This window comes from Camellia sinensis, chromosome 4, assembly GCF_055761805.1.
Source record: "Camellia sinensis isolate YWXY chromosome 4, ASM5576180v1, whole genome shotgun sequence".
NCBI classification, from domain to species: Eukaryota; Viridiplantae; Streptophyta; class Magnoliopsida; order Ericales; family Theaceae; genus Camellia; species Camellia sinensis.
The window spans coordinates 224,474,433-224,486,801 of NC_138964.1; the positions used below are offsets into that span (position 1 = coordinate 224,474,433).

General features: G+C 41.4%; 1 protein-coding gene across 2 annotated transcripts in view; it reads right to left on the minus strand.

Moving 5' to 3' along the window:
- Positions 1-12,369, minus strand: part of SUVH4 (histone-lysine N-methyltransferase, H3 lysine-9 specific SUVH4-like protein) — a 57,098-nt gene that overhangs the window by 25,675 nt on the left and 19,054 nt on the right. For both annotated transcript variants that reach the window (XM_028259094.2, XM_028259026.2), the window contains exons 8-9: positions 1,958-2,056; positions 745-843 (exon numbers count right to left, since the gene is read on the minus strand). In XM_028259094.2, the coding sequence (XP_028114895.2) occupies positions 745-843; positions 1,958-2,056 (198 nt within the window). The remainder of the gene's footprint in view (positions 1-744; positions 844-1,957; positions 2,057-12,369) is intronic.

The following is a 12,369-nucleotide window of genomic DNA, read 5'->3' on the forward strand; positions in this document are numbered from 1 at the left end:
TTACAGACGAGGCCCCTAGCCCCAAAAGTATATGTTGTTAGGCAATTGGTAAACAAATTTCAAAACTACATGGTGCCCACCTTTGTCTAGAAAAAGTGCCAAAACTTGGTTAACATCAAATTAAAGGGGTAGTTTTCGAATAAGCAAGATAACTTAATTGAAGTGGACCTAACCTAGTTTCACTTTCCTCAATGTGCCCTCCTTTTGCATGCAAAGAAATAAACAAGTAACAAGGGAGCAAACTCAACGTGGTGAGCACCGGTTTGGTGGCCCTCCTTGTTGGATAACTTGATATACATTGTTGGGCCCATTTCCTAACATCGTAAACTTTTTGGATAATTGGTAACTTAACACGATCAAAGCTCAAGTTGACAGAGGTCTTGGGTTCAATTCTCTCTGTTGGCATTTTGTATTTTGCCCTCATTTGATTTCTTCCTCTTTGTTTCATTGTTTGCTTCTCAGTTTGTCTCTCCATGTACAGGGCAAGGTTGCACTGCAAATAAGGGAGGGTGTTGGATAACTTGATATATATTGTTGGGCCCATTTCCTCAGTTCAAGCTTTTGGGATAATTGGTAACCTAACACCTAACCCAACCCACTGTTTTAAGGGTTTGGATTTGATACCTAAGCCCGTGGGAGCAGGTGGAATTGATATTTAAGCCCTTGGGGGCCGGTTGTGTTGAATTCCAAGCCTATTTACTTATTAGGTTGATCTTAGGAATAAACTTTGAGGCCCAGCAATACCTGATTAGTAGTCAATAAAGGTTGCCCCTCAAGCCGCTTCAGTCTAAATTTATAAACAGTAAATCCCGAAACGCCTTTCTCTGCCCAGTAATTAATAACCTGCAAAATTAATGGAACACAATTCTTGCAGTTCTGAAACAATCGTGCATACAAAAACAAAAAAACCAACAAAGGAGATACTATGTACGTAAAAGAAATAAAGGAATGGCATACAACCATAGATAATCTATCAAATATGTTCTTCAAACAATCATAAGCCCTATATAAGAACAAGATGAAGGGACTTAAATTCATCTTCCACCTCCTACATTTCTTACTCAAAATTCTTCAAAGGAATTCATATCTTCAATATTACAATCCTCATCATCCAAACTCTCCAACAAAGAAAAGAAAAGAGTCTGAAATTTTGTCATTCACCTCTCTTTTTAGAATTCTGCAACAAGTGATTTGGTAATCAATCTAAATTGATTTGATTTTGTACGTCCCACTCAACTATTTTTCCTTCTCTTTGTTCTTTTCTTCCTTTTTCCCTAAACTTCTTCACATCAGATTCCAAAAGCAACAAAATACCAAACCAGCCAAAGCCCTAACCTGTGAACCCACGTGAACATGTTCAATGTGGGGTACCAGTTTGATCACATCTACTGTGATGCCCTCCACTTAGCGGTATTGACTAATTTGGAAGTTTTCCAGAACCGTAATTTTTCTCCTTTAATTCCACATATTTGGTTCAAGCTGTAAAATGGCACTCGTAAGGTCAGTTGGCTAGTTTACTCCATGAAATTGTTGAACCCATTGTCAGCCAATGCGAATACAGAGAGCTGTGTTTCCATGGACTACAAATTATATAGAGCACATTTTCACTTTCAACATAGAGATAAATCTTTTGGTGGTTTCTAAGTACCTTCCAAGGATGCTAGAGCTAAATCAGTATAATCAAACACAAAATAAAACATAAGATTAACAACATAAATACAGGAATGATATGCAAAACAACCAATATCATCAATGTGAATATCCAGGCCCAAATGTCCGCTGCCTTCCACAAATAAGAAAGATAAGAGACAACTATCAAAAATGGTATAGGTAACTCCTGTTGTCTATTCTACTAAACATGAGCACAACATAATGCAAAAGCAAAGTTGTAAAACTTGAAAAAGCATTAACTGCAAAAACAGGGGTAAAATTGTCAGAGTATGTTCCAGTTAGTTACCTTGTATAAGCCATCATATGTGTAAACCTTGCCAACATAACTATTCGCAGATTGATGGCCACGAACAACTCTAACAGGCACACTTTGCTCCATACAATTCTGCATTTGAATATAAAACCATGATAAACATATTTTTAAGTAGAAATCGCAACACCAATACTCTCCCCCTCACAATTAACAAAATGTGTTAGAATAGGAAATTATTTTCACATATTTTATTCTAATTTGATGTAATGGGCTGTAATAAGCTGGCCCATAATTCAAGCCTTATGGCACTCCTATAATTATGTTTTATTCTTAATATAAAACGGGATGAGGTTTTCACTCGTTCTCTAACTCTTTCTATTCTCTAAGCCTACATGGTATCAAAGCCTCAATAGGACCCTAAAACAACACCTTGCTTCCACCGAAGGACTGTCCAGGCCCCCACACCCTTGTCTTGGACATTCAACCCCTACCCAGGCCACCCAAAGGCAACCCTTGGCCATTCGGCCTTTACCCAGTTAAGCCGAAGGACAGTCGGCTATCTCTCAAGGCAGCCAAAGCCTTCTCTACCCTCCTCTAGGCAGCCCTAGCCCATCCATATAGGTCTGTCAGCACTCCTGGAGGCTGTGTAATTCCTCTTTGTCCTCCTTTAGGCTTGTCAGCAACCCTAGCCCATCCATATAGCTCTGTCAGCACTCATGGAGGCTTTTTAGCCCTCATCTAGTCAATAACTGTTGGCTCATCATCCTCAATCTATGGTATCAGAGCCTGTGAGAAGTTCCCGTTCCTCGAGTAAGTAGTAGCTACAGCCTCCCAAATATCCTAAGTTGTGTCCATGGACAAGTAGCCCTCTCCAATCTCAAGTACTATAGAATGGATCAACCAATCTATGATGAGGGAATTGGTGATCTCCCACTGATCATAACTAAAATCTGTGATACTAAGTATCTGTATCCTTCCATCAACATACCTCATCTTCCCTCTACTCTTCAAAAAAATAGTCAACCCCTACTTCAGTCATCCTCCTTGTCTCCTTGGTCCACTAGTTTGTCGACTGGGGTATACCCATGGCCTAAACTCTTGTTTTGGTATACCACAAACCTTCTTCTCTGTTTCTTTCTTAATACGTAAAAAAAAATAAAAAATAATAATAATAATTACATAACTTCTTAATGCTTTATGCTTTCATCGTGGTAGTTATGTCTTTCCGTCCACTATTATCTTTCGAATTTGTGATTGACATTATGTTTGAGAGTTGAATAGTAGAGTATCCGTGACAGATTCCCTTAGTGAGTCCACTACCTCTCAGCCACCAAAGAGCAAGAGTTTCATTATACCTCTTACTAAGACTTATAACCTCAACCCTAGTCTTAAGATCACCACCTCTCTATTCAATGGTCAAAATTATCTAGCCTAGTCGTAGAGTCTAACTATTTTTTTTGAAAATTTGAGAGAAGATAGAGTATGTTGATGGAAGGATACAGGCACTCAGTATCACGAATCATAGTTATGACCAGTGGGAAATCACCAACTCCTTTATCATAGGTTAGTTGATCCATTCTATAATACCTGAGATTGAAAAGGGCTACTTGTCTATGAACACTGCCCAGAATATTTACGAAGTTGTAGCTACTACTTACTCCATGAAAGGAAACTTCTCACAAGCTTTCGAGTTACGTCTCTTCATTGAAAAATCAAAACAAGGTGAAATAACTATCCTCCAGTATTTTACTTTTCTTACCAATGAGTGGAAGCAGCTTGATCACCTTCAAGATTACAAGCTTGTCTGTCCCACTAATTTTGCTGGTTACCGAAAATTTGTGGCACAAGAACGAGTCTTTAAGTTCTTAGAAGGCCTAAATATGAAATATGATCTAGTTCAGAACAGAATACTTGGCATGGATATGCTTCCTTCTCTCCAAGAAGTTCTTATTTTTGTGCAGAATGAGGAGAGCTGCCGCTCTGCGATGCTTCCTTCTACTATTACTGATCGCTCAGCCTTGGTTTCTGTACCCCCTCACGATAGCGACCATGTGACTCGTGGTTCTCATTTTTTCTCTGAAAAGGATAATCTCTTTTGTGACTATTGTCGTAGACCTCAATACACATGAGACTTGTTGAAACCTGCACGGGACTCCTAGTGGCCGAAGAGACCGTCTTAGTACTCGATGGGGTATCTAGAGGTTAAGGGGCCAATGCTCAGGCACATCTTTCAAACACGGTTGAGCCACCATCTTCATCTCCAATTGACTCCCCTGCTGCTGATATTTTAGGGTTATCTACCTCGAATTTTGAGATTACTCTTCGCCTGCTAGACCGTCGAGCCTCCACTTCTGCTACATGTACACCCTCTTCTTCCTTTACTAATTCAGGCAACTTGGCTTCTTCCTCATGTGTATTGCTATCTCATACAACTGTACCATGAATTATTAATTCTGATGCTTCTGACCATATGTCTAGCTCTGCTAACTTATTCTCCGAGTATAACCCCTCCTCAAGTCAGGAAAAAGAGTGTATTGTAAATGGTACTATTTCGTCTGTGCTAGGGAAATGTTTAACTCATGCCACATTTTCCCTTCCTTTGTCTTCTGTACTCCATGCTCCCAATTTTAGTGTTAATGTTTTATCTTTCAATCGTATTACTCGTGATTTAAATTATAACATAACGTTTTTTCCTGATCATTGTTTTTTTTCAAGACCTTATCACAAGGAAAAAGATTAGCAATGGTAGAGAGGAACATGGTCTCCACATTTTAAATCAAACAGACAAGCTGACTCATTCATCCTTTCAGTTACCATCCAACGAGGAAAACATTTGGCTGTGGCACTATCACTTAGGACATCCTTCCTTTTTATTACTTAAACATTTATTTCCTTTTGTTTTTAAGACAAATAAATTTTTTAATGTGAGTCTTGTCAACTTGGAAAATAACAAAGCCTCTTTTGCTCATATTAATAAAAGTTCAATTCCATTTTCTTTGATTCATTCTAATGTATGAAATCCATCCCGTTTTGTGCCTTTAAAAGGTCAAAAATGGTTTATTACTTTGTTAGATGACTGTTCCAGGGCCATATGGGTATATCTAATGAAAGATAAGAGTAAGGTGTTTTTTGTGTTTCAAAACTTCAATAAAAGGTTTTGTACTCAATTAGGAGCAATTGTCAAAATTACACATTTTGATAATAGGGGAGAATATATTGACTCTGGTCTTGCCAGTTATTTCGCCACTCATGGCATTATTTACTAAACTTTATGCACTAATACCCCCTAACAAAATGGTGTTGCAAAACAAAAAACAAAAAAAAATCACCATCTCCTTGATGTAGTCAGTTGTTTATCCTTTGAGATGTTGATCCCTCGATTCTATTGAGGAGAAGTGGTCCTCACTATCGCTTATTCAATTAATCATCTTCTTACCCAAGTCCTTCAAAAACAAACACCTCTTCAAGTTTTGTTCAGGTCTCCCTTTTTCGAGTTCTCCATTTCTCCTAAGACCTTTGGTTGTGTTTGCTTTGTCCATAATTATTCACCCACTTGTGGTAAATTAGATCCTAGGTCACTGAAATGTGTTTTTTTGGGTTATTCTGCAACCCAAAAAGGTTAGAAGTGTTGTCATCCTCCCACTTGCAAATGGTTTGTCTCAATGGATGTCATCTTCTTTGAGTCTTAATCTTTACTTTCTCCCCTCCTCAGTGTCACAGTCATTCCTTCAAAGAAGCCTTGATGTAAAGAGATTGTTCCACTATCGCCAATGGTTGAACAAATCGAGAATGGTGAACCAACAATTGTTGTGGAAATGGAAACAATCAAAGTTTATATCAAGGACAATGATAGACAAAAAGTCACATAAATACAAGAGACTACTTTCCTTCCTCTACTACCAACCTCTTGGGCATTGAAGTAGCTAGGTCTAAGGATGATATCTTCATATGTCAGAAAAAGTATGTACTTGACTTGTTAAAAGAAACTAGAATGCTTGGAAATAGACCATGTGATACACCTCTAGAACTGGGCTAGAAACTAAGTGAGGATCAAAAGGGAGAGCCAATGAACAAGGGGAGATACTAGAGACTAGTGGGTAAGCTAATATACTGATCCCACTCACATCTAGACATTACTATTGCAGTGAGCATTGTGCGGGGGTGATTTCCGCACTATGAAGAAGGGTTGAACTTCGTGGATGAACAGCAGGCTTTGGGAATTGAAGATCTGCACAGAATAACAAACGGTGAGGCTGCCCGACCGGGGTTTGGTCGGAAACCCCTCCGATGGTAAAGTTAGGGACTCAGGGAGAGGAAAAAGAGAGGAGAGAATACAAAGAGTGTATGTGTTAAGTGTGTGGATTTCCGATCCCTTGAGAGTGAATAGTGTTCACCTTTTATAGGAGAAGGTTGTTTGTCGTTCAAGTCCTTCTTTCTCCGCCATCTGTCCAAAGTGTCTTATTCGTGGTCGTCTCCTATTGGAGGAGGACGACCACTCCGCCTGACACTCGGGTGCAGGTCTGTTTTGTTTGTCTCATTAGCGGACATCTCTCATTGGAGGAGGACGACCACTCCGCCTGCCATTCAGATGCAGGTCTGTCATATATGCACCTTGTCCCTCTGCGCCTCCATGTCTCCACGTTCTGTTCATGCAGAGGGGGAGGAGCAGGGTTGTTTGTCTCTAGTGGACCCAAGAAAGATCTTCAGTGAATTGGCCTTCTCTAAGTTGGTCTGCTCTAGAACGGTTGTCCAACCAGGAGGTCCAACATGTTGCTCAACCCACTTCGGAGTGGTTCTGTCCATCCGGAAGGTCCACCATGTTGCCTGGCCCACTTTTGAGTGGTGCTCGTACGTTGGGCCGAACTCCTATGATTGCCTTGCTTCGGAGCAAGTGTTGGCCTTAGGGCTGAGGTCCGACCTAGCTCCACCTTGGAGTGAGTATCGCATTGGGCCTAGCACCAAGACTTGATTAATTTTCACCCACTTCATTTGCCCCCTGGCTTGCGCTTACGCTTGGCGAAGCGGAAGCCAATTCTGTCACCAGCTTCGAAGTTTGGGTGATCACAACTTAATTTGAGCTCCATGAGCTGGATTAAAAATTATTGTTCGGTCTAACGTATGCGTCTGCCCAATGTTTTGTAGCTCGGTTGTGCCCCCAAACCAAATGTACCCTCACTAGCCTTGTAATTGTCTAGCTTGGTGCTCCTTCAGTCGGCTGAGCGTCGCTGCTTGACTTAAAAAATATATATATATATATCCACAAAACTTTTTATTTTTATTTTTAATTTTTATTAAATATATATATATACACGAAATTTTATTTTATTTTATTTTTTTAAAAAATACATGTATAAATATATATATATATTTTTTTTTTTTTGGGGATATATATATACATATATTCCTAAAGTTGGACAACGAACTGCACACTAAAATCTGCTTCACAAGCCAACTTCTAACTTGCTTTGCTAATGTAGCTAGGCAATGTTTTGTGGGCCCTACCTTGATGCCATGCATGGGTATAGGATGCCAATGTGATTTGCTGGGGAGTTGACATTGTGTTATTCTTGGTGAAATTAGCGTGGGGCCTACAAACTTGGTGCTCCACTAAATCAAACTTGTAAGCTTGCCATGGAAAAGTTTGGTGGACCATGTGCTGCCCTTCATGCTTTAATTACAGTATGCATGTTTTTGCTCGGTTGGTTTGCACGTTGGTTAACCGAGCAGGACATTGGAGGCCGAACAATTCAACATTATTTAATAAGCTTATTCTGTCCTTACTCGAGAAACATTAGCTCTATTTGTTCGGTCCCACTTGTAAGAAATTGCTAAGTCAAGCCAATTCTGACACCTGATAGGGCCGAGCAACTCCCGTCTAATTTACGTACACACTTGCCAACTCGATTTCTTCAATTGTATACCCACAGACAGGGCAGTTCTTCACATGTTCTTTTCCCTTGCACCGCTCATTCGGATCTCCCGTGTATTCCATGTATTTCTCGCGCGACAGGAACAGATGATACTCCAAGTGACACCGTGTACCTGTCTCCACATAACATGCCCCACAGACGAATGGCTTTCCAGACGCACAGGGCTCTGCCATTTGATAAACTGAAGGGCAATCGGGTGATGGGCAAAACCTGAAATTACCTCCACATCACACAAGCAAATCGGACTCCCAGCTTCATTGTCAACCCTCTGAACTGAAGGACCGTTCATCTGTGCAATCTTGTAGATTATGTCTTCAACTTTTTAGTTTAATTCTATGCTACCAGAAATAGAAATGACGTGGCGGCGTGAATCGAGAGTGAATTCTGCACCGGGAAACTTCTCTTGGAAACCTGAACTGGCACTGTCCTATTGTGATCGCGTTTATGAGCCTTCACTTCATCAACCCTCTGCAAAAATCTTATAGCAACATCTACCTCACTCTTCTGCAAATATATTTGAATCCTCAAAAGACAACAAAAAACTTCGAAAAGCGAATCACTAATCTGGTTTCAACTCCAAATTCTGGTCTTCCAAGGATTGGTGCAGTGGTTTTAGCCAAAACCAAAGCAAGTCGTTTATCTCGGAAAATTGCAGAAATAGAGGGTGCAGAAGATGTCCGAATTAGTCCCAGCAGTACTGACAGTGGGAGGAGTGATGGTGATGCAGATGATCTCAATGAGGAAGCAGGTTCTACGATTATGTTGGATGAGGTACTTGATCTGTTGAGCCGACGATGGGACAGAATCAATGGAGCTCAGGCGCTCAAACTATTACCAAGGGATACTAAGTTACAGAACTTGCTTCCATTCCTTGGACCCCTTCCGAGAAAATCCAGTGAAGCATTTAGCGACAGTATGTGCTCCCTTTGCAACAAGAAGATAGGGACTAGTGTTTTTGCAGTCTACCCCAATGGTACGACTCTTGTGCACTTCGTTTGCTTTAAAGATTCACAGAGCACGAAGGCTGTTGCTAAAGGCGCACCGCGGCGTAGGCGATGATGATAATTGCCGTCCACCATACGGATGAACCAAATCTACTCTTTCCTATTTGGCATTGCAACCCTTTCATGCATGACTTGGAGTTGCCAAAAGGGGTTTCAAGAGGAGGTGGTCGTAGTCTTCTGATGGGCCCAGTTAGCGGTCTCAATCATTCTTATACCCTATATTTGGATGAAAATGTTTAGGAACACAAACCAATCACTGAATAGAAAACCACTCTCTCACATGTGGTGAGTCCCATAACCATGAAAAAGGTTGTTTCCAATTTGGGATTAATTTCTCTGGTAAGTAGAAGATCTGTATTTGGATTCAATTTCACACTTTTTGTTGGGAGTCAGCAAGTGAATTGATGGACTTGGGATGAGCAGGTGACTGGTTGTCCTCCATTTCTGTTTGGTTTATTTTTGTTCGGTCGTCTTCGTTGTCGTTCGGTTGGTCGGCACATCTATGACTTGGTTTGCTTAACTTCTTCATACTAGAAAACTAAATTTCCTGAACTTATTTGCTCACTGATTTGGCAGAGTTGCTTAGTGAGGCTTCGGACACTCACTTTTCCCTTCCTTGCACAGCTTGCCTGAAAAGTTTGGAGCTGGGCTGACTTCGTATTTGGTTGTCACTGTTTTAAGTTTCCTTTAGCTCGGTCTAAAGTGCTTCAGTTAACCCGTAGCATTGCAGCTCGGTCGTCCGTGATCTTGGCCTTGCCACCAGACCTCGAGCTCGGCCCTGACTAGTGTCCTTACTCCAACTGTCGAGCCATAACGCATCCACATTTGACTGGTTTGGGAGCTGTCAACATGACGTAAAGGCAAGCCCATTTCAGAGTTCTTTAATGAAAACAAGCAAACCCACTTTGTTTAATACTTTCTCACTCTAGAAATTTGGATTTCCAGACCCATTCTTCCCATTTCCTTGCTGCCTCACTTTTTGCCTCCAGGAATAACAGATCCCATTTTCGGAAAAAGAGTCTGACCTTGGTTTTGCTCTTACATCTTTCTTTTTCTTGGAACTGTAAAGCAATTTTGAAATTTAATAATCTGATAACTTGACCCCCAGCTCTTTTTCTATAAATTCCAAACTCCTCCTTAGAAAATTGAGAGCTTGCATCAATGACCCTTGTTTTTGCTGTTCTTCTCGTTGTTTGCAGCCATAACTTGGAGAAGTTCCTCTTTTCTCTGAATCTCCCTTGTATCAACAAACAATTGGACTCTTTTCGCTTGCTTATGAAGGAGCTCAATCTGCTCTTTAGTGTCTGCAGTTAGATCAAGCAAGCTCAGAGGTAATATATCAAGTGCTCTCCCCATCTCCTTCACTATCGTATGAAACTGATTCGAAATAATTTCTGTCTGCACGAGGTTCCACATTTGACTCTTTGTTTTTTATTATTATTATTATTTATTTATTTAAAAAAAAAAATACATGTATAAATATATATATATATATATTTTTTGTTTAATCTTTCTTCTTTTTTCTTTTTTTTTTTTTGTTTTGTTTTTTTTTTTTTGCTCTCTTTTTTTATTTATTTATTTTTTTTTTATTTTTTATTTTATTTAATCTTTTTCTCTTTTTTTTTATTTAATTTTTTTTTTATTATTTAATTTTTTTTTTTTTTTTTTTTTTGCAACTCATAATTTTTCTCTTGGTCAGGACCGAACATAGGGATCTGGTGGTAGCCACTATAGGCGTCTAGAAAGCTCATGCGCTCATGTCCAGCCGTTGCGTCAACAAGTTGATCTATTCGTGGAAGGGGGAAGCTATCCTTGGGGCAAGCTTTGTTAAGGCTAGTGAAATCAACGCAGACTCTCCATTTGCCATTCTTCTTTTTCACCACGACGGTGTTGGACAGCCACTTTGGGTACTGCACTTCTCGAATGACTCCAGCAGCCAAAAGTTTGTCCACCTCTTCGATCACTGCATCGGTGTGTTGCGTGGATGATCGTCTACTCTTCTGAATAACCGGTCGCGCTCCTAGTTGGACGTTGAGTCGATGACAGGCATAGTTGAGGTCCAACCCAGGAGTGTCATAGGCCGACCAGGCGAACACTTCGATGTTTTTACGGAGTAGAGCCAGTAATTGCTCTTTCTCTCCAACAGTGAGGGAAGTGCCGAGCAGGAAGAACTTATCTGGGTTTCCTTCTTCTACCAAGACCGTCTCTAGGTCCTCCACCATCTTCTCAGTCGGCACTCCGCCGACGTCTTCCAAAACCGGCTGGTCAGGTACTTCTACCATCTGTACTTGGTCGTAGACTTGTTTGGTTTTCATGGCGGCAATGAAGCAGTGTTTGGCTGCCACTTGGTCTCCACGAATCTCCTCTACTCCATACTTGGTTGGAAAGCGAACGAGTTGGTGATAGGTGGAAGGAACTGCCTCCATCTGGTGAATCCAAGGTCGGCCGAGGATGGCATTGTAGGGAGATGGGGTGTTTACCACCAAGAAGTCAACAGAGACCACCTTGGACTTAGCTATGACAGGCAGAGTTATTCGGCCGAGCGGCCATTCTGTTTGCGAGTTGAAGCCAACTAAAGGGGAGGTGGCAGGTGTCAGGTGTTGCTCACTGAGGCCGAGCTTCTTGAAAAGTTCATAATACATGATGTCTGCGGCACTTCCTTGGTCAATCAAGACTCGCTTCACATCGAACTTGTTGGCCACACCAACTGTAACGATGAGGGCATCGGTGTGGGGGTACTGGATTCTCTCTAGGTCCTTTTCAGTGAACACGACGTTAAACCGGGAAGGTCTGGCTTCTGTCTTGGACTTTTTAGGAGGAGGTCCTACCGACATTACCTGTCGAATGTGGGTGGCACGCTGGATTTCTCCTCGAATTATGTTTTCTCTTTCAGGGTCAGTCATTCCATGGATAACGTTGATGACCAACCTCGGGGCATGGTTTTCTTCAGGAGGGGCTTGGTCGAGTCCCTGCTTTTCCCTCGTCTTATCAACGTCTATCCATTGTTGGAGGTGTCCTGTCGTAACTAAGTCCTCCAAGTGTTGTTTGAGAGCTCTGCAATTTTGCGTCTTGTGTCCCTTCTCTCGATGATAGGTGCAACGCAGTGTTTGATTGCGCCGAGCAGGGTCTCCAGGCATCTTAGCTGGCCAAACAAAGAAGGGTTCCCCTTTAAGTTTCTCGACGAGCCTGTATATTGGCTCTTTGAAGACGGTGGTGATGCCTTCATAAGACTTGGCCCTTTCCTCATCATTTTCCGCTGTGGAGCGGTTCCTTTGGCCATAGTTCTTGCGTTGTTCATCCCTTCTTGGCTGCTCAGTCTTAGGTGGTCGAGGCGGTCTGACTTCTTCTTCAGCAACCGCAACATGTACCGAAGCAGCGTCATCTTCCACGAGCTTGTTGCTCTATTCGAGCCCTCAAATCCTTCATAGTGGGGGCAGGTCGTTTCGTCAACGACTGCCTTAGCTTGTGCGAAGGGGGTAGGCCTTGCTTGAAGTATAGCACGGCCAGTTGT